This window comes from Mycotypha africana (assembly GCF_025528875.1).
Source record: "Mycotypha africana strain NRRL 2978 chromosome Unknown BDF20scaffold_5, whole genome shotgun sequence".
NCBI classification, from domain to species: Eukaryota; Fungi; Mucoromycota; class Mucoromycetes; order Mucorales; family Mycotyphaceae; genus Mycotypha; species Mycotypha africana.
Window position 1 is genome coordinate 793,815 of NW_026515729.1, and position 21,104 is coordinate 814,918.

The 21,104-nt window shown below is 37.2% G+C and overlaps 12 protein-coding genes and 1 non-coding gene across 13 annotated transcripts; 7 read left to right on the forward strand and 6 right to left on the reverse strand.

Moving 5' to 3' along the window:
- Positions 1-57: 57 nt before the first annotated feature.
- Positions 58-2,089, reverse strand: BDF20DRAFT_868726 (uncharacterized protein). Its single transcript, XM_053080951.1, has 6 exons — positions 1,763-2,089; positions 1,235-1,674; positions 1,018-1,159; positions 638-952; positions 394-566; positions 58-331 (listed from the first exon to the last, which is right to left on the reverse strand). Exons 1-6 carry the CDS (start codon positions 1,909-1,911, stop codon positions 240-242), a joined length of 1,311 nt encoding a protein of 436 aa, XP_052936240.1. The 5' UTR covers positions 1,912-2,089; the 3' UTR covers positions 58-239.
- A 617-nt stretch (positions 2,090-2,706) lies between these two features.
- On the forward strand, positions 2,707-4,379 carry BDF20DRAFT_494304 (uncharacterized protein). The gene is made up of 3 exons (XM_053075596.1): positions 2,707-3,525; positions 3,587-3,966; positions 4,043-4,379. The coding sequence occupies exons 1-3, from the start codon at positions 2,856-2,858 to the stop codon at positions 4,259-4,261; spliced, it is 1,269 nt and encodes a 422-aa protein (XP_052936241.1). The 5' UTR covers positions 2,707-2,855; the 3' UTR covers positions 4,262-4,379.
- Positions 4,380-4,520: 141 nt separating this feature from the next.
- Positions 4,521-7,442, forward strand: BDF20DRAFT_494323 (CNH domain-containing protein). The gene is made up of 7 exons (XM_053075597.1): positions 4,521-4,573; positions 4,660-4,806; positions 4,892-5,458; positions 5,555-5,728; positions 5,792-6,839; positions 6,921-7,069; positions 7,138-7,442. The coding sequence occupies exons 1-7, from the start codon at positions 4,568-4,570 to the stop codon at positions 7,309-7,311; spliced, it is 2,265 nt and encodes a 754-aa protein (XP_052936242.1). The 5' UTR covers positions 4,521-4,567; the 3' UTR covers positions 7,312-7,442.
- Positions 7,443-7,956: 514 nt separating this feature from the next.
- On the reverse strand, positions 7,957-11,686 carry BDF20DRAFT_987589 (uncharacterized protein). The gene is made up of 2 exons (XM_053085245.1): positions 11,489-11,686; positions 7,957-11,422 (listed from the first exon to the last, which is right to left on the reverse strand). The coding sequence occupies exons 1-2, from the start codon at positions 11,534-11,536 to the stop codon at positions 8,372-8,374; spliced, it is 3,099 nt and encodes a 1,032-aa protein (XP_052936243.1). The 5' UTR covers positions 11,537-11,686; the 3' UTR covers positions 7,957-8,371.
- Positions 11,687-12,822: 1,136 nt separating this feature from the next.
- BDF20DRAFT_868737 (uncharacterized protein) lies at positions 12,823-13,449 on the forward strand. The gene has a single exon (XM_053080952.1). The coding sequence runs from the start codon at positions 12,973-12,975 to the stop codon at positions 13,207-13,209; it is 237 nt and encodes a 78-aa protein (XP_052936244.1). The 5' UTR covers positions 12,823-12,972; the 3' UTR covers positions 13,210-13,449.
- Positions 13,450-15,151: 1,702 nt separating this feature from the next.
- On the reverse strand, positions 15,152-15,225 carry BDF20DRAFT_t89. Its single transcript has one exon. It is a non-coding gene; the product is annotated as a tRNA-Asn (tRNA).
- A 697-nt stretch (positions 15,226-15,922) lies between these two features.
- BDF20DRAFT_868744 (uncharacterized protein) lies at positions 15,923-16,292 on the forward strand. The gene is made up of 2 exons (XM_053080953.1): positions 15,923-16,003; positions 16,076-16,292. Exons 1-2 carry the CDS (start codon positions 15,934-15,936, stop codon positions 16,162-16,164), a joined length of 159 nt encoding a protein of 52 aa, XP_052936245.1. The 5' UTR covers positions 15,923-15,933; the 3' UTR covers positions 16,165-16,292.
- A 166-nt stretch (positions 16,293-16,458) lies between these two features.
- BDF20DRAFT_807244 (uncharacterized protein) lies at positions 16,459-17,228 on the forward strand (the record flags this gene model as incomplete). Its single annotated transcript, XM_053076544.1, has 2 exons — positions 16,459-16,908; positions 16,977-17,228. Coding segments are annotated over 2 exons (702 nt in total), but the record flags the coding sequence as incomplete, so codon positions are not given.
- A 241-nt stretch (positions 17,229-17,469) lies between these two features.
- On the forward strand, positions 17,470-18,147 carry BDF20DRAFT_819544 (uncharacterized protein; the record flags this gene model as incomplete). Its single annotated transcript, XM_053077468.1, has 1 exon — positions 17,470-18,147. One exon carries the CDS (start codon positions 17,470-17,472, stop codon positions 18,145-18,147), a length of 678 nt encoding a protein of 225 aa, XP_052936247.1.
- Positions 18,148-18,241: 94 nt separating this feature from the next.
- Positions 18,242-18,549, forward strand: BDF20DRAFT_868760 (uncharacterized protein; the record flags this gene model as incomplete). Its single annotated transcript, XM_053080954.1, has 1 exon — positions 18,242-18,549. A coding segment is annotated over exon 1 (226 nt), but the record flags the coding sequence as incomplete, so codon positions are not given.
- Positions 18,550-19,257: 708 nt separating this feature from the next.
- On the reverse strand, positions 19,258-19,617 carry BDF20DRAFT_868765 (uncharacterized protein; the record flags this gene model as incomplete). The annotated part of the gene is made up of 1 exon (XM_053080955.1): positions 19,258-19,617. A coding segment is annotated over exon 1 (239 nt), but the record flags the coding sequence as incomplete, so codon positions are not given.
- BDF20DRAFT_868767 (uncharacterized protein) lies at positions 19,584-19,837 on the reverse strand. The gene has a single exon (XM_053080956.1). It carries the CDS (start codon positions 19,777-19,779, stop codon positions 19,621-19,623), a length of 159 nt encoding a protein of 52 aa, XP_052936250.1. The 5' UTR covers positions 19,780-19,837; the 3' UTR covers positions 19,584-19,620.
- A 183-nt stretch (positions 19,838-20,020) lies between these two features.
- On the reverse strand, positions 20,021-20,373 carry BDF20DRAFT_868768 (uncharacterized protein). Its single transcript, XM_053080957.1, has one exon. The coding sequence runs from the start codon at positions 20,208-20,210 to the stop codon at positions 20,055-20,057; it is 156 nt and encodes a 51-aa protein (XP_052936251.1). The 5' UTR covers positions 20,211-20,373; the 3' UTR covers positions 20,021-20,054.
- Between the last annotated feature and the right edge of the window lie 731 nt (positions 20,374-21,104).

The following is a 21,104-nucleotide window of genomic DNA, read 5'->3' on the forward strand; positions in this document are numbered from 1 at the left end:
GCATTTCAACTTACAAAGCATATTATGACACATACAATTAAATCTTTATATGGCTCTCTCTACCTCTACACCTATTTTAACTGTTATTGTTCTTCAATTTTTTTTTTCTGAAAAAATTGATCAATAAATAAATAATGGTTTAATAACGTATAATTGATATGGAAGCGGGTATTCCGTAAACATATTAAGCGGTAAATAATAGTAATAAGAATTAGTTTTCATTACGGAAATTAAAGCTATTAAAATGTATGGTATTGTTGTTGACTAGTAGAAGACAAAGATGAGGAACCTTCTTCTTGAGAGATTAAAAGTGATTCTGCTTCTTGTTCAGCTATCAGAATCAGGAATACATTAAAAACTTTTCCGTTAGGCAAAAAGTATCTTCTGACCTACCTTCAGAGTTAGGTACAAGGGCTCTATCTCTTTGCTTTGATGATGACGCTGGAATGGTAAGACAACGAATATTCAAGAATTCACAAAATGCATTGATCACGCGTACAGCCCTCACCATGAAGTGAATGACTGTTATGCCGCAAAGAATGAATAGTGTATTGTATTCAGCAACACTAGTGTGACAATTTTTAGGTGAGAAATTCCCTTCTGTCGGAAAGTCGCTTCTAAAAATGTTTAAACTTACACATTCACGCTAAAAAACCCATTGAGACTGACGAGTAACGTCATCATAGCCAATGAGAAAGTCATATTAAAAAATCGAGGGAAGGATGATTTTGTTAAATGGGCAAGAATAATATCAGAAGCCATTTCACCGAACAAGAATCCCACATAAAGTGCGAATAGAATAAAATGCTTCTCTTTGAATATAATAGTTGATGACGATGTTAGCCAGATAAAAGCAAAGATCAGGACTTTGATAATTGGACTGAAGACTTCGTGAAAAACATCGAATTGATCAAGTCCCTTCTCTTTACAAGCTAAAGAAATTGAGTAGACACTAGGCGATAGAGTTGTTGATAAGCATTCTGATAATTTGGAGCTATTACGAGTGTTTGCTCTTACCAAACTGGGAGATGAGTAACCAAGAAGAGTAATGCCATTCCCCACACAAATAGGTCAGCAAACGTAGTACCACCAGTTAAGAAAGAGTCTGTCCAATGAAGCCACGAGACTTCAACCACCCTCACGTGCCATGAAGCAACACCTAGTGTGGTCAAATAGGAAATGTTAGTATGGATTTTAAACATTATGTTCAGCTGTGAGCTTGGAATGTATTTACCGTATATACCAGACCACAAAAAAGCCAAGCATGAAACGATAATACCCTCCGTAGGCCCATTGACATAGCCAAGATAGAGGACACCTGTATAATATTCCTCGGCTGTCGATAAGTAAAAGCCAGCAATGGTAGTGAAAAGTAAAATAGCAGCAGAGTAAGAGTGTCCCAAACCTAATGCAGCTGTCTGTAATAGAGCGACATAGGTGCAATTGATAGCGTCACAGCCGTGATCAAATAATTCACCTAATGGTGAAGATGTACCTGTACGTCGTGCCTGTCGGCCATCGACATTATCAAAGGTAGAGTAAAGCCAAAGGCCAACCGCAAAGCAAAAGTTGATCCAGTTGGGTGCGTCTGTGCTTAAGTCTGGTGAATAGATGCCAATGATAATGACATTGGCCACCATGAAGAACAACCCGATCAGAGTAATGAGATTCGGACTGATGTGTTATATAGTTTTGAAGAAAAAAATGTATCAGTTGTGAATGTGGAGAATAGATCGCTCATCTCTTTTCCTCAACCACTTACGCTATTGTTCTTGGAAAGAGAGTAATAGCAAAGTTCCAATAGTGCTTCAAAATATAATTGGAAATAGGTGATTTGTCTATGGCTGCATATTTGTATAGACGTAGATTTTCTAATTGTTTTTCCTCGAGGAATCGAGTATATGAAGGCATTTAAGAGAGATTTGATTGTTAACTAAATAAAAGAAAGAATAAAAGCGAAAGAAACGATTAAAGTAAAGAAGGGACAGTGTAAAGACGGACACAATGGTGAAATCAATACAACAAAACACTAGCAACTCAGTAACTACTTGTTTGCTCCGATTAAGCTTGTTTGTGCAGGATCTCATCTTTTATTTATTTTTTCAGGAACAAAAACCTTAAAAAAAAAAAAAAAAAAAAGTAATTTACGCGTCAATCCAATTCTTTGGCTGATGCTCAATTGGACCGACATGAACAAAATGACGAATAAAAACCCGATTGCAAAAGGACCTGGTATACAAGTTCGACCATAAGTACGATCAAGATAATTTATGGAGAATAACAATGGAAGGAAGGTCCGCAAAAAGGTGCTAGCGACGCGTCTGAGTCCATCTCAAATAAATGTTATACGTCTAAAAAAGGGCAGCAGGGACACAAAGAATGCACTGAATCTTCTTTGTGGGCATTTAATATAACCACTTGAACGCTTTTCTTATTTCTTTCAATATAACTGTTTTATTTAAGTAAATAGCATATAGTTTTGCAATTCTGCACCGAAGCCCTTTGTCTTTCTAATCATTTTCACAGTGTTTTTTAGCAGCAAAAAATTGCACAAAATTTGTGGAATAAGAAGAAAACGGTCAAGGTTGTACAGTAACCGAAAGCTTTTAAGTCAAGCTTAGAAAGTTTAAGGGTGAAATAAAAAGTGAAAGGTTCCACAACAGCTAGCAAAGTTCGATTTTTTCAAATTCTTATTCCGATCATTAACGCCGCTATCAAAGACATAAATGATAACTTAATTACTTCTTGCTTCATTTTAACTTACACTCGCTCTCTCTTTCCCATTTAATCAATATTATTTTACGCAAAAAATAATAATAAGAAAGCTGCTCTCATTAATGGAGTTTTGAAGAAAAATGAATTCAATACAACCTAACGCTAACAGAAAAGATATCTTGTATCTGAAAAGAACGCCGACAGTGACATATGACTCTAGTTCAGGCAATCCAATACCAGATGTCATCAAAAAATATTATGTCCAACAGCAGTTGCCCGTCAGAAATCAAAGCCTTGTTGCTAATAGTGCGAGCTATAGGAGAGATAAGAGAAAACCAAAGCCTCGTCGACGATGTACCTCGCCGCCTAATTTGATAGCTAGTCCCACTCAGAAAGATTTACCCAACGCAGTGAACGAAACCACATCTAACATCATCATTACTGCTTCGCCAAAATCTAATGAAAACTCACTGAACCGTCTAACTTTTAATCTTACCCATAATACTATTGAAAAGATCGACATGGGAGCCAGTAATGCATTGAACGATAAGAATGACAATAACATCGACCGTGATGATGCCGATGAAGAGTTTAATTTCGTTAATAGACCTCCTTCTTCGCTTATTTGCATTCGACCTGTAAACCCAAGTGATGGCGAAGAAAATAGTCTGGATGAAGACTTATATGACGATGATGATATGATTACAGCACATAGTATTTTTTTGGATAGAGAAGGCGATTCATCTGATGAATCTTCCCCTCCTCTTATTGCTGCTCTGAAATCTGTAGAGTCCAAAGATAGATTAGAAGGTACTAAGCATGCAAAATATTGGCCGTTTATGCTATTTGGAACTAATGTCATTCGTCAAAGATACACCACCATTATCTGCAACAAATAATTATAGCTCAACTCATCTTTTCCCATTACCGCCGCAGCAAAATACTGTTCGACGGTCAACAGATACAGAATTTTCTGACATATCCGATGTGATTATACCAGCAACTAATACAATCACTGATAACTATATTAACAGTAACAACAATTCAGTCACCACACTGCAAGAAAAGGACAACATACAGCGCGATCAACAACACGAATCGAGTAATACGAGCCGATCAGAGGCACTCCTTATTTACACAGCTCTCTTGTCTGAAATAGCAAAGGAGTTTGCCCAAAGAATATCAGTATTCTCAAAAATGATAAAGCATGAGATGACATGGCATGATGCTTTTACAGGAAAAGAAGCCATCGTACGTGGTATTTATCTTTATGGACATATTACAAAATCTTTTTATATGATATCTATTTACACATACTGCTCTATAGGATTGCTTGCTCTCCGTACTTCGTACCAACAACCGTACGGAAGCAATTGAAATTGGCAACAACTTACTGAAACAAGAGTTTCTCCATAGTGTGGATGACGAGACCCCATTTCTGATTGATTCAACTACCGAGCTATATACTTTGAGAGACACCGTAAGCGTACTATCATCTTCAGAAGAAGAAGACGATTTATCAATTGACACCCCGAAAGAAGGTTAAGAGCGATCTTTTTGTTGAATGATGACAGACATACGTTGTATACCTGACGATCCTTAATCAAATTGTAAAGTAGATATAGTGTCGACTGGTGCCAATATCCCTACTGGAGTTTATACAGAGTTTACAAGTTGCTATTCGCCAATGTGCAAGGGCAATAGTCCGTGTTACAGTTGGGCCTGTCAAAAGAGAAAGGTATTAAAGCAAGAGACAAGGTGTGTATGTGTGTGTGTTGAGTAATAGTTTCCTCTAATTGAACTTTGTATTTTTTACACAAAACCAAAGCAATTCAAACGCAATCAGAATCAGATGAAGGTATGGATTTACAAATAACTCAAATTATTTTAATGGACCAATAACACAATAAATAGTGTCTGATTTGCCATTAAAAAATCAATTAGGAAGAACATCGAAGATTATGGTCACATTCTGTTCCAGAACATATTTTCCAATCAACTCCAACAGAAGAGCGAAAAAGACAAGAATGCATCTATGAGCTTATATATACGGAACAAGACTTTGTACGAGATCTTCAGTACCTTCACGATGTGAGTATAGACGCAACTGTCAGTAAGGTCTATGTGGCGATTATATACAAATAAGAACTAAAGTATGAATAACCAAAATTTATAGTTTTGGGTTGAACCATTGCTCACGAAGGAAATAATAAATCCAGCTAGACGTGAAAAGTTCGTTAAAGACATATTTCATAATATTGCCGACATTCGATCTGTTAATTCAGATCTTGCGAAGGCATTAGAAATACGTCAAGCTGAGCAATATGTGGTTCCGTTCATAGGCGATGTTATGCTGCAACATATTCGCGCCTTTGAGCCATTCGTTGAGTACGGCGCCCATCAAATAAGAGGAAAATATTACTATGAGCTTGAGAAGAAAAGAAATCCTGTATTTGCGAAATTTGTTGAGGAGACAGAGAGAAGGCCTCAATCGCGCAGGTTAGAATTGAATGGCTACCTTACAAAACCAACAACTCGTTTGGGGCGATACAACCTCTTGTTAAGAGAAATTCTGAAGAGAACACCAGAAGGAAATTCAGATAGAACTTTTATACCAGAAACTATGAAAATCATTACAAGCTATCTAGAGCGCGTTAATGCGGAGACGGGCAAAAGTGAAAATCTTTTCAATTTGCAACAGTTGAAAGAAAAGCTTGAGTTCAAGTCACCCTTAGACTACATTGTATGTATCCATAATCAATCCCATTAGTTTATAACGTGCTAATGAACTTGCTTTTTTTTTTTTTTCTTTCTATTCATTTACTATCTTTCTTCGTAGAATTTGGAGTTAGAGCAGCCCCAACGGCAAATGCTTATGAAAGGAAGGATGAAAAAAAAAGGCAATTCGTCTTCAGGCTCTACAGAAATGCAAGTATTTCTTTTAGACCATTATTTGGTTATCACTAAGGTGAAATCCGAAATCAACTCTGAAAAATATAGAGTTTATAAAAAAGTAAGAGAATATAATCGCAAAATTATATTCATTTGAAGACAATTGACACATATTCTTTGCTAGCCAATTCCTTTGCAATTATTGACTGTAACCGCCTCAGCGCATCATGTCCGACCCAAGCGTCAGAGTTCCGTTTTACCTTACAACAAATCCAGTAACATAGCATCACTTAACAGTGTTTCTGCGAAACCGCTAGCACCTGAAGCATACTCAACCATCCATAAATCGAGTCAATTTCCCCTTTCCTTCTTTCATCACGGTCGAAAAGGGTCATCATCATCTATAACACTGTATACAGGCGCAATCTCTATGCAACAAACTTGGTTAAGAAAAATCATGGACCAGCAAGAACACCTATCTAAAAATCGTGCTGTCTTTTCGATGAAACCACTAATGACGAAATTCTTCAGGCCAACAAACAGAGTCAACAGTACATACACTTTTAGAGACGGTGAGAAGAAAGAACAACTACTTATTGGAGCAGAACATGGTGTCTATTTATCATATTATGATGCAGTGACAGAAAGCTATGGTATCACGCGTATTATTGCTATTGAACGGGTCACTCAAGTAGAACTTTTACCAGACTGTTCACAATTACTAGTCCTGGCAGACAAAACATTGTGGGCATTTCCTTCGGATGTTCTTTCATCAACGTCAATACCGCAAATACGGAAAGGAAGAGTGATCAGTCCAAACACTTCGTTTTTTTATATCGGCGAGTGCTTAGGCAAAACACTGCTATGCGTGGTTAAATCCAATGCACTTTCAGCAACAATTATTCGCGTGCTAGAACCTGTCAGTATTGACGAAAATAAACGTTCTAAATCCTTGTTCAAACTGAAGCAGCTGGTGAAGAGTAGGTCCGTTGGGCTGAAAGCGTATAAAGACCTCTACTTACCGAGCGAAGCGTCCTCTATTACCTTGCTGAAATCTAAAATGTGCATTACTTCTCCTATGGAAATTGGTGTGGTTGATATGAAAACATTTGGCGTGCAAGCTTTGCTCGACCCCGAAGATGAAGAGCTGGCGTTTGCTTTCAATAGGCAGGATGTTCGACCAATGACAATTTACAGAATTCAATTCGCAGAATATCTCGTTTGCTATAATGGTAAGATTTGACTGAGAAAAACAGCAATAGCGGCGTCATGGTTTCAGCGGCATTGCAGGCTAATCATCCCTCTCAATATAGAATTTGCTTTCTTAGTTGATCAAAGAGGCCGTTTCATTCGTTCCAGTAATCGAATTGACTGGGAAGGTACGCCTGATTCCTTTGCCTTGTGTCATCCGTACATTCTTGCATTTGAACCTGACTTTATTGAAATCAGAAATATTCATACAGTAAGTATAATTAACATTATATGCAATATCGACCAGATGTATAACAGTCTATATAATAATCACTTTAGGGCGAACTTGCGCAAATTATAAGAGGACAGAACATTTGTTGTACCAGTACCAATACCCAACATACCACAGTACACGTTGCAATGGATGATCCCGAAAATGAAGGCTATCAAGTTATATTCCAATTAGAGCAAAATGATACCTTGGAAATCCCCGCTTGTATATTTCCTAAATAAAGATGATACGTATACCATTAAACTCTCCTGTACAATACCTGAAAGTAAAGTTTGCCGAACTATTTGCTCGCAATAATAAGACTTTCATAGGGGCTTGGAAAACCATACGATTAATATCAAGATCCTTGAAGCGACGTTGTCAGCTAACACGAATTTAAAACATTGAATCGGGTATCTACTACTTAGAGAGTAATTCGTAAATAATGTTTCCTATAATGGTTCTCTTCTACTAACATAGTTTAGTCGACATCAAGGTTTTGCTGATGAACAATGATCCAAATATTGACTTAAAATTTTATATTGATCTATTATTACTACTCGTGTGACCCTCTTGTCAACTGCCTGTCGATTTTTGTTTCTCTTTCATAAGACAATTTCACCGTTCTCTTTAGGCACTCACAGCTTATAGTATGATGCAATCTTTTCTTGTCAAGATCTAGTTTAGGGGAAGAAATGAGCAGAACACTAGGTTCAAAAAGGACAATAGTGAGAATGCTAATTATGGGTGAAACTGCGCTGGGACTCGAGGCTTTCGATATATACCTTTTAAGAGAGTGCTCTTTTCATATTGATCATTGGTTGATACTTTGCCTAATTTTCAGTTTAGTTGTTCAGAAGGAAAAGATACTGCGGACGTCAAAGCAAGCATTATTGAAAGCATTTTAACTACGTCAGAACCAATCAAACGTAGAAACGAAACATGAGTTTAATAAAAGGGATTGTATACAATTGTATACTCTATAATATGGTACCGATTCAAAATGCTAACATGATTACAAGTACCCAATTGTCGTAAATACAGAAATTACCCGGATAGAATTTTTTGGTGTGGAGACATTTGACAAGCAACGCTTATATAATGGTCCCAAATGCTATTGCCATACTTAGGCATGTAACGCGAACATATTAATGGTAAGTCATAGATTGTTTGGGAGGAACCATTTGGCCGCTTGAGCTTCCAGTCAAAGTGCACGAAATCAATCATTTTATCATTGTTGGTTATACTATTCTATTAACAAGTTACAGATACATGTATAAATAAAGTTTATCTATAGGATTTTTATACAAGTGTTTTTTTTTGTTGAGCCAAAAAGTCATTGATTCTTCTGATGATAGTAGCACGTAGTCGAGGGGTAGGTGTATATTCAACACCACGTATATCAAAGGCATCAGCAAAAAGCTTGCATGTCTTTGCGTGTAATTGAACATCACTGGTCATAAAGGAGCTGTTACGTGTAATTTTCTCTATTTCTACGTTAGAATTGTCTGCTCTTTCGGATTTTAAAGAGGCTTGCAAGAATTGTTTTGGTATAACACTGCAAGCCTTCTTTAACTTTCCTTCCAGCAACAAAGCGGAAATGTAACGGTTCCAATTGTGCTCATCAAAACCATATGCGTCTTGAGAAAGTTCATCCCATAAGGTGTCGATATCAGAGAAGCGCGACTGTGCCATCAAAGTGTCTAAGTATATCGATAATGCAAATGGTGTGACCCTGTTTGGTACAACTTCGACTGATTCTAAGTCTGCATCTAAACTTAGAAGATTCAGATAATTGTAGGTAGTTTTTGGTAGGGGAACGGAGGGTATGAGAGGGTCGATATCAAATATAGCTGTCTGATCCTTTTCTGGTTGGTAAAGTCCACGCCATAATTTCTCAACAGCGTCATATTGCTCGGTTTCTTTAAATATTTTCATTAGTAGTGTGTAAGTTGGTATCGAGATTTCCACAGATAAATCGCGCATAGTATGGAATAACTTCTTGGCTTCTTGATAATTTCCTAGAGTACAATGAGCGTTTATAACCGGTGTAAATAAATACGGTGAGAGCATATATTTTGCTGAGAAGTCATTTTTTGCATATAGCAAGTCTTCCAAAGTTTCAGGAATTTCTTTTGTATATGTTTCGCTATCATGAATCTCTTTGTCCCGGAGTAGTGATTTTTGTTGCATTGCATACTGTCGCTTATATGTATCGATTTTCTCATCCAATATAGCCTGAGCAACATCTAACATGTTGGAAGTAGCACATCCTTTAATCAACACCGCCCAGGATATAGAAGATGGTTGGACACCCGCTTTCATCATCTGTTCTATGATTTGTCTTCCTTCATGAGGTTGGCCACATAAAAAGTAGGCATCCATTAGAATCGTCCAAATCCCGACAGTTGGCTCTACGTTGTTCGTGTGCATCGTATCCAATAATGAGACCACGGCATCCAATTCTTTTCGTTTGGTGTAAAAGTTCATTAAAATACCATAGGTAAATTCATTGGGAGAAATAGAGGCTTTCGTCATTCGTTTGTAGATATTCAATACTTTATCCATTTCACTCCGCTTTGTATAAACATAGAGCATTGCATTGTAAATACTCGTGTTCAACGGATACCTAGACTTATAGACTTCAAACATCTCCTCTGCGCCAGAAACATCACCCGCCCGAGCAAAGGATTGTAATAGTGAATAGAATGTAAAACGATTCGGCCGGCAATTAGCTTGTGTCATCATACTAGCAACTTTATGGGTTCCGGCTACATCACCGCGTCTGGCAAAATGTGATAACATTGGCTTAAACGTTTTTGTCTCCAAAGACATCCTCTCTTTGATCATGACTTCCAGCAATTGTAATGCTTCTTTGATGCAATCGTGTTCAACAAGTTGTTTAAACATTAAATTGTAAACCACACGTGCTGATGGTGCTCGCCTATCAGCTACTTTTTTCAACAAGCCTAACACTTTATACGCCGAATCGTAATCGTTGCATGCCATAAAAAGTTCGATGCAGGATGAATATATGTAAGGAGTGGGCTTTATACGATGTACCCGCACCATTTCATTAAATATACGTCTTGCGTTTTTAACATCGGCCTCCTTAGCATACATGTCGAATAAGATGCTATACGTGATATCATTCGGTTTCAATTGAAGGTCTACTATTGATTGATACATACGCTCAGCACCATCAATATCGGGTTGAGGTTTTCTATGTGCGTGAATATCGATGAGGGCATTAAAAGTGATAAGGTTCGGAGTAATATTGTATTTCACGACCATATCATTAAACAACTCCATTGATCGCTCCATGTTCCCTGACCTTCCTACTTTATGTATCAGAGCTGTCATCGTACGCAATGTAGGTGGTATATTTATGTCGATCATTCTGTCGTAAATTTGTAAAGCTAAGTCAGCTCTTCCTGCACTAGAAAAATAAATAATCATTTCCCTAAAAAAACGTGGGTCTAATTGTGGGGGAACTTCTATATTATTCATTTCTATTCTTTTCCATGTCCACGCCCAGATATCGTCCAGCATAATATCTACAACCTTCGCATATCTCAGGTTTTGCATCAATAATTTTGTCGCGCTTTCAGTAGGATGGAGTTTGTATTCAATCATCTCTTCGTAAATTGACATTGATTTTTTGGCTGCCTCAAGTGAGCCTATTTTCCTCACATGGTCATGATATGCCTGAAGTACAATATGGAATGGTTTTTGCGCTTGCGTTAAGTCTTGTGAGGCCAAATGATTTTCTGATTTCAAGCTTTCAAAGATTTGTTCCATAATTTGTAAGTTTCCATTGATACTAAGCAATCGCATTAAGAGCACTTTTTCTTTTCGGCCGATATTGTACCCCAGGCTTTTCATGTCTTCTATTAGCGTTAAGACATATTGTAAGCCTTTCTCTTGACTACTTTTATGATTAAACAGCTTTATCAGTCTTTTGTATTGATCTGCTGAAAGAAAGCTTTGTAGTCTGTGTTGGGATAAGTCAAGGTAACACTCCCAAGCTGCCTCCGTTTTGTTCTTCCGTAGCAGTGAAAATGTATTCTCAACCAGCGATTCTGCAATGGGAACTTTTGACTGATCTAGCGCAAAAGATAAAACCTCTTCCGTATTGTTTCGGTGCTTGAGAATATTCTCTACTTTTGAATCTGTTTCCGTTGATATAGCTCGCAGTTGTGTGCGTGGTATCCTGGATAAATTTCTCGACTGTTGTTGCTGATGTTTGCGTGCGTTGGTTGTCAGTAATCGCTGACATTTCTTTGAGTACAGATAATCCTCTAACAGAATGGCAGTAATGGTTTTGTTCTGTACAAGTCGCCATTGACATTTCTACGCATTTAGTTTTTTTTTTAGCTATGAGCTTGGACAGGTGAGGCAGAGGTAGATTATACTTACGCATACTGTGCTTTGTTTGGTCGATCTAGAAATGAACGACGTTAGCATTTATCGATCCGTGCTTTTCAACAGAAATAAATACAAAAAGCCACGTCAAAAATGGTATAGAAAAGACGGTATTAAGTGATGTAGGATTTTTGCAGAAAAGGGGACCTTTAAACTCATCCTCCTGTCTAACTTGCTGTCCCCAGATTTTTCATCTATTTTCGGTCCTATGGCCCATGCAAGCCGCAGGGGATTAAAAATTCGCAGCCGTGCGTGATTTCTGTTCGATTATTTTTGACTGTTAAATGATTGTATAACGACTCAATATTAACGAAGTGAGTTGTGGTTTATAAAGTTATACACCAATTTTATAAAAGTATATCACTAGTTTGATTGAAGTATATATTGTGGTGAGCTTTAAAAAAAGATTATATAATACACATAAGTCTGAACTGTGATAGATTATTTTTGTTCGGTTATTGCTCCCTGTGTACTTAGGATTTGCTTAACGCGCCACCATAATCAGATAGGCAAACTTCTAGTATGTACCTATTTCATTCCAGTATACCTACCCTATAATTTTTTCTATTATAACGTTAATAAATAAGTTCCACAATATATCAAGTAAAAAGTCAATTGCTATTCTTAGTAAGCGCCATAGCGATGTTATAGGCGTAGAAAGTGAGTTTTCTGCGGTTTAGAGCGCGGTTCAGAGCTGTAGCAGCTCTGATTTATAGTGACTAAGAGGAGTTGTGGGAAGTTAAAATGAGAATTGAATACTTCTTGAATATCTTTACTAATTTCTAAGCAATATAAACGTGTAAGACAACGATCTATTGGTTTTGACCATGTATTCAATGCATCATTAACACCAATTCCTTTGCAGGACTAAGGAGCAAAGTAACATTTACTTTTGGTGGGTTATTGACAGATTATCATAGGTTTATACAGAGTTCTTTTATTGCAATATTTTAAACCCCAATGAGCACCAAATTTGCCCGGGGCAGATCCTAAAGTTTCTATATTACAAACTATATATTGCTAAAAAAAACCCTTTGGGAACAAAGGTAAAAAAGGATTTAAACAGTTGTGGTTGTGTGAGGCTTGAGGGTCAACCATTGTAATAGGGCAAAACCTAGTAAGGGGTCTGGTGGAGGTGGATCAAATCCATGATACAAATGGTCTAGTTCATAGAGAATGTGACAAACGGCCGGTAGATCATCATACAATACTTAATAATTTTTGGGATAATTCTGCAGGACGATTTTAAACTCCATTATACGCATTCGTGACAACAACTGTATAGAAATCGCTCAGCAAATGCAGCAAATGAGTGGTAACACAATTAACAAATATATTTATATTGGTGTATCGAGTGCCAGATGTATCTTCTTTCACATCTCTTCCTTTCTAATTGCAACATTAATCGATAATTCTAATGGTGTCCGTCAAATCTGCTCTATTGGGTGCTGTAGTCACTGTCTTATTCACTTCTGCTGATGCTTGGTCTTGCCGTTGTTCTAATGCTGTCATCACTACAAACTGTTGCTCTGATTGGGGGTGGAAAATCTCTTTTGATGGCACTACCCACTGTTACAATATTAAAGCAGATGAAAGAGATGACTTCGCTCGCTGCTGTAATCGATGGGCTTCTTTCGACAAATGTTACTGAACATTATCTATCTAACTGTTGGAAGTCAAGCAATAACGGCGAAATGACTGCCAAGAAATATTAAAAATGTATCTTGGTTGCTCTCTACCTTATACTGATAGCATACGTTTATAAGCTTATTGCTCAAATAAACCCTCTTTTCCACAATGAATTGTTCTTCACTCGGAATATGTTGATGCATATGTTTCTCAGGGTGGCTGTTCTTACTTGAATTATACGAGCAATCACTATTTAGAATCAACCTGTTCAGTAACCAAAATAATGGCTTACGTTTGGTAAAAGACTAAAATCATGAAAATTTGAGGCGTTTGGGGTGGGGGGGGGGGCTTGCTATATTCACAAAGCACCACAGCAAACCAACTACAACATGACCTGGCGCACTTTTACTTCACTACCTGCATGTTACTATGACCTTACTCTCTATATTGAACGACCATAGTTTGGCTGTACAAATATTTTCATATCAGTTAATATTTTATTTCCAAATTCAAGAAGGCCACTCTCAGCATGTGAATAAAAGAAAATTCTTTGTCATGTCTAATTTATTTTCTATTGTCGTATTTAATTTCTAAGGCTTCAATATTGTCTGGATTTATTGAGACTGTTTACAACTGTAAAACCACCCTCTGCTGTAATCTTCTTGCAAACGACTAAAGCTGTCTTTCCTCATCCTACTAACCTTTTTCATATACCATTTACCCATAGAACATTTTTATTGCAGAATAAACTATTTTATATGTGGCTCCTTTATGATTCCTTTGCCGATCCAATACTTCGCACTTAAGCTGAGAAGCTACTTAATGTAATGGCTTATAATCGGTTACTATTCTATTTGCTACTTTCAATCACGTAATCAGTCTACGTACTTTGCAAGTGGCGCCATTTTATTTCGATGAGAATAGAGAAGGAAGAATTTGCCATCGCGTTTGTTTCAATTCATTCAATCCAACAAGAAAGCAATCCCATTCGGTCTGATCGGATGGGAGTATTTCTTCTAAGATATAAGCTAACAACTGATCTCCGTAGAAAAAAAACCCACAATCTCCTCCAATTTCCAAAAGAGGTTGTCGTGCTTCGTGAAACAGCCTTTTTATACAGAGTCTTATTTTTGAAGTAAGAAACGATCAGATACTTCATTTTTCTTCTGTATCTTTTTATATAGTTTTCTTTTTTCATTTTCATGTGCGATTTATTTCAACAGAAAGTCAGAAGATGATAAGAGGTGAAGACAAGTGGTAGAAGAGGAGGAAAAAGAAAGGGGGGTGGGGTGCTAGAAGAGACACATGAGCGGTACATTATGAACATTCCTCATCAGAGTGTTTAAGTTATTTCTGGTGAGGCACTTTTTCGACATTCTGTAACGTGATACTTAAAGTTACAGAGGACTGAAGTCTCTGTAATGCATTCGCCAAGGTCCACGCTTCATTGTTGGTGACTACATACCAATGAGATTGCCATAGGTTTCCAAATATTACCACTAATTCTGAGGTGTAATTCTCAGTGTATGTATTTGTTGGAAGCTTTAACTGGAGGAAAACATGCCGGACATCATCTCGAGACCGTAGAACATCAGATTGTCGTTGTCGCGCGTCGTTTTACAGATTATATTAATGTAACAAAGAGCAATACTCAAGTAAGAGATTAATTGAAAGAAAATAAAGAAAATAAAGACATCTTTTTGTTCAAACTCACAAGATATTATAACTGTGTGTATTTCACTGCTTCGTGCACGACATCGTGCCTACGAGGATAGCTTCTTTAACTAAGTTCTTATTTTCTTATTTTATTGCTACAATCCTTTTTGAAGAGAGAGAAAAAGCTTGACCTTTATCTTTATTTCATAATACTTGTCTTTTATACTATTATATTGTTACATAAGGTTACTAAAAGTATCACCTATTTTGAGGCACGACAAGATAGAGATATGTAGACCATTGTTTAGAAACTACGATTTGTATAATAAAATGATAACGCCTCACGAAAAAAAGATGATAGCGAAAAAAAATCGCTCCTAGGTGGGCTCGAACCACCAACCTCCTGATTAACAGTCAGACGCGCTAGCCAATTGCGCCATAGAAGCTTTTCTTTTTGATTTAAAAAAATATAATTGACGTATGGAGTATAAACTCAGTCACGTGAATTAGAAAAGTGAATATGATTGGACAAAATACAAATAAGAAACATGATATAAACTGAGCGACCCAAGGTGGTGTGCAATACAGTATTTTACCTTATATTTTAGACGATTTACAATTTTTAATGAACAATATACATTTTAATTTTAGATTTATTAAAAAATATTTTTAGAAAAGTCCATAGTATTTGGATATTTGGATACTCAATTATTCAGTGATATTCAAGCAGCATTAAGGATGACATACAATCGAACCCTAGAAATTAGTCTCTATCAGTAAGAAAGTCGCCAATAATGGTTTTATTGATGTTATCTTGCAATAGGACAAACTACAAAAAGCTTGACAACTTTTTTACTAAATGACGATGTGTTCCGAGACCAACAAGATATTCGTTGGTGCCTTTTTTGGACAAGAATTCCAAAAAAAGTTAACTTTGAATTGATTGACATCAAACCATTGATAGAGGGCTGATGGTCATAGTATAACAGATACCATAGCGGAATGGGATGGTTATATTAACTGTTGTCAATGTTTTTGTATGCGTTCATGGGTGACTTTCAAAAGATAAGCACTATAAAATATATTGCTCTCTTAGAGTCAAATGTTGTCTCTTTCACTTTTATTTCACGTTTTTAAGATACATACTATGACCCATGTTCAAAACAATAATTTATGAAAAGAAAAAGCAAATTTTTGAAAAGAAAAAATCAAGTGCTGTTAATGGTAACTTGCCTTTTGAAAGCCTATATACCTGATCATATATATACGTAGAGATTAATCATCGTGTACTGTTAGATGTAACGTGTATTGATTGCGGTAAAGGGGGTCATTACACCCAACAATACTTTAAATGTCAATTGTATGAGACAGAAACTGCAGATTAAGGTAAGCACCTCATGTGGCTTCAAAAGTTGGTAAATTCATCGTTAGTAAGCGACCTCATTGTACCTATAGTTGGTTCGATAGGCAGAAAACGCAAACAGAACTTTGAAATCAAGAAGGAAAAGAAGAAAGCAAGGAAAGAGAATAATGAAGAACCGGATAAAGACAATACCTGTTGTACCAAATGCAAGCAACCAGGACATAAATCGGTGCGTTCTCCTCTGTGTCCTCAACATGTATTATCAAAGGCAGAGGTCTTTCAACATCATTTGGGAAGTAATTACAAGGCGTTTACAAGAAGGTTGCCTCTTGATAACTGCGTTTTTGGTGACTATCGCAACACATTCAAGTCAAAAGTTGTTGAAGCTTGTTCTGTTATCCGAAACTTGGTTCTTAGAGCCAAGCTCTTTGTGAATTATTACGTCTTGGAAAATGCCACTCTTGCTGAGCCAAAGTGTATTAAATCTATCTTTACACAAAATTTCTGGTACTCTATGATACAGCTAGTGAATGGACAAAGACCAACAAATAGTAGGCTGATATCACAACAATTACTGAGCTCGTTTGATTCTTTTAAAACGACTTACCCTAAGATTGTCTTCCCTGTCAAGCTCTTTCCTGGACTTAGTCAAGCCATTACAGAAGCATGCACCGAAATTGCTACTTCCTATACGAACAGTATAGTGGAAAATTTTGAGGAGAAACTTCTCTATTTTTTGATATATAAAATACAAACGGCATTTGTGGTAAGTTGCAACTCAATATTACTTGGGGTCTTACATGAATTTTAAAAAAAAGCTCTCATCTTGCGTAGTGTATGCCTTGGAAGCTTGTCAAAAAGGTCACAAGTGATTTCTGCTATCAAGAGATATGCCAAGGAAAACCTAAATGGCCAACTGATGACTACCTTACCAAAGATATAAAAGCAAAGATCCAAACCTTTTGTGAACCTTGGAAGAAGAAGCTGGGGAAGAAAGTGAACATGAAGACATTATCTGCTGATCCTGGGTCTTTCGTACCCTTTTTGTTATCTTTGAACGCAGAATTTGAGAGCGAACACGATGATCATAAACCATTTGACGTACGACGACGTCCTCTTCCAAAATTGCTATCCTTACTGCCAAAGGTTTCCGTTCAATGGAGGTTCATTACCTTGAGCGTGAACGCTCTGTCTTCTTTTGTGAAACGTTCTTTACCCCGCAATTACCAAAGCCAATTAGAGCTGTTTTTCCATGTCTTTGATTTCAAGAAACTCAGGTACAAAAGGTAAGCATACAGTTAATACGGTATGCAGTCGAGTATAATGTATGAGGTTTAACTTCTTGGGCACATGTAGTATCTCTGAACTTACACCGAATGGTGATAACAAAGAGCTCTTTGGTAATATTGTCAGAACGGATGGGTTTTCAGTTGACTTTCTTTTTTATAAAAGACAACAATCTGGCCATGGTGCCTCGTTCCAAAAATTTGACCTCACTCTTGATGATTTCTCTCTGGATGAAGTTGACAATACTTATTTACCTATTACCCTGGATCCCGGAAGAAAGTCTGTTTTTACTGCTGCTATTGGCCTTGAATATAACAGACAAGTGCGAAGATGCACTACATCCGAATACTATCATATGGCAGGGTCAACGAAATATTGTAAGAAATTGAACAGTATAAAAGCTGTTACAGGAATAGATCTAGTAGAAAGTCAAATCCCCTCGTCAAAGACCTCTCGTCTAGGAGTATATGAGGCGTTCACCAGTTATATGCTCAATAACTTAGACGCTCTCTTTAGTTTTTATGGACATGAAACAGCAAAGGACCGGTTTACGTTGTACCAAGGAAGGCAAAGAGCACCCGAAACTATGGCCAACAAGTTGACTCATGGAACGGCCAAGTACAATCGCAAAAAGAGAAGCAAGGCAAGGAAGAGGAAAAAACAGCAGAAGAAGAAGAAGAAAGGAAAGAATGTTGACAAACAGCCGCCAATCAAGTGAGTATCAATGAATTACATGTTCATCGTTTAGCTTACGCGCTGATTGATAATTTTTAGAAGTGACAAGAAGTGGAAGGCTGATAAGTACTCAGGATTCCCTAGAAGGGTACCATTGATTGTCTTTGGTGCTGGAATGTTTGGAAAAGATGTAGTAAAATTGAAAGGGCAAAGATGTGGTGTTGTCGGTAAACTTTTTGCAACTCTGAAGAAACGTGAAGCTGAAGGTCAATTGATTGTTGTCACAATCGATGAATTCAAAACCTCTAAAACATGCAGCCTCTGTTTCTATGATGATATGCAAATTGTTAATACCCCTGGATTCAAGGGTACCGGCGTTCTTCATTGCAAGCAATGTCTAAAGCTATGGCAGAGAGACATTAACGCCGCTATCAACATGATGACTATATCCCAAGCAGTTTGGTCTGGAGCGGGAAGACCCGACATTTTCAAGCCAGCGAAGAAGAAGAAATAATCGCCGTAATAAACACGGTTTTCCTTGTATTTCAAGGATTTAGATCATTACAGGTGAGGAATAGTACGGTTTTTTTTTCTTTTTTTTTTTTTTTGTTTCGCACTGCTAACAAGTTTTTGGAATTTGAATCATTGTTTAAACGGTTTATATTTTGGTCTACAACACAATTGCAACTCATCTAAAATGAAAATATTAATCGTCCAAAAAAAAATGTATTTCATCTAAAATATTAGTTAAAATACTGTAACTTAGTGAAGATAGCGGAAGTTGTAATTTAGAATAGAAAAGTATTAAGGAATAGAAACTTTGATCTGAATAAAGGGGGCCTTTTCCTGATTTATATAACCTATTCACAATAATTAACACATCTGACGTGTTTGGTGAGATAATAACTACAATACTCGAATACGTACAACCAGGTAGAGAATACATTCTACCACGGTCTAACTATATTGCATCTAATATAGGTTATGTACAACATAGAACAAGATACAGGCCTAAGTATAATAATCACACAATAAGCATCTAAACCTGAAATTAGTGACTAGCATATGCGTCCTCAAATAACATAATTCCCATTAAACCTCACAGAGTAAATAATCCTTCTACTTCATCTGAAGAACAATAAAGACACTTAAGTTCATAGTCATCGACTTACAACAGTTATAAATCTTTAATTAAGCAAATACAACAGGTGCTCGGTGGTGTTTCCTTCTTTAGGCTCATTAACAAGAGCGACTGCTTTAGAATTCTTCCTTTCCTTACCACCTTGAATTTTTCTCACTTTTGGTGGCTGTCTTGGAACACGTATACTCCAATTTATTACACCAACTACTGAAATAGCACCAAGAATGGCATGGGTGGGGGCTTTGTCGTAAATGTAGTGGTTACTGCCATCTGGGCCCTTGGTGCCCATGCTCTGCTAGACTCATGTTAATGTCAAAGCCGGCTTCATCAATAAACACGCAATTTTGAGAATATTCCATGTCCGTTTGACTCCATTCAAACAACCCAATTGTAGCGTTTTTTAATTGTGCTCGAACTCATTCTTGCCTCAGACCAGAGAGTCGTTTGCTTAAAGGCCAAGTTACATTCGTTCTTCATGTATTCATGCACTCTAGACTTTTTAATATCAAGGCCTTCAAACTTGCTCGTGAGCATTTCAACAGCGTCCTGGATATAAGCATTAGGATTCTCGTCGTAAAATTGCTTCAAGCATCCCTTATGCGTTTCCTAAAGCTTGCTTTTGGTCTGTTCTGGCGGTTGGTGCTCTTGCCGAGAACAAATGATTCAGGGTTTTCTTGGTATTTTTCCACCAGGTGCGCGCAGTGCTTTCTTTAACACCTGCTTGAAGTGCAGCAGCCCTGACTGACATCAGCTTTTCGATCTTGTTTTTAAAGAAAAGCTCTCTGGTGGAGAGACTATAATCACGATATTTAGGGTTCAGAGCTCTTACGCACGGATGTTTCCCTCTCATTGTTATTCTGCTGATACTGAACTTCTTTAGGCGTAGGACAATTTTTCAGGTACGAATCAAGACTGACTAGTTGCTTAATGGCAAATGGGTCAGCTGGTTCATCTATAATATCCATGGCTTCATACCGCTCTCATCGTAGATGTTTCCGCGGCCATTTTCCGCTAAAAAGACTGATTTTAACATGTCATTGTGAATTTTGACCAACAGTGATCAACAATGAATTAAACCTCTGATTTTTTTTCTGTTAGTCCCCGCTCAAAAAATCCTCGAATTTGAGAGTGGAACGACTGTAAAAGCAGAAAAGCATATCTGTATACTCAATATATCACGTTAATGTGGCTTTCATATTGTATATCCAATTTAAGTATAATGCAAAGACTGTACTATTTAATGTTGTAGAAGGCATATCAGAGAACAGTGATGGATTGTGTGATATGATTCGTAATGGAAGAGGGAGTATTATCGAGATACAATAAGTCGAGCGTCTGCTGATTTTATCGCGAGCTATAGCAATTTAATCCGAAACAGGACCTTCATCTTAGACTGCATTCATGGAATAAAATTACGCCTCGTATCCACATCAATGTCTACAGTAATAATTTATGCAATCTCTATAAATCTCAGGCATACACCGGTCGCAAATTTTATTTTACTACAGTGTAGTACCTGACAACCTTCCACTTTTGATTTGGGTTTCACAGCCTTTTTTGCCTATGACCGACCGTATGTTCAGGAACAGTCTGTCCGTTCATGATGTTCCGCCACAGCACCGTAGAAGGATCAATACTCTTCTGTGCGTCTGCTTGAACGGTAAAGCAAACTTTCTGAGTTAAAAGCCAAGTGTCGATCCTCGACTAAAGCCCCATATTAACCCTGAGCTAACTTACGATACTTATTTAAGCTTCCGATATAGAAGCCAATGATCTTCGTATTGAATTCAACACTGCGGCAAGCCTCTTCTGCAGTACATTTTCCAATTTTATCGTTTTCAAAAGGTCAACTAGCGCCC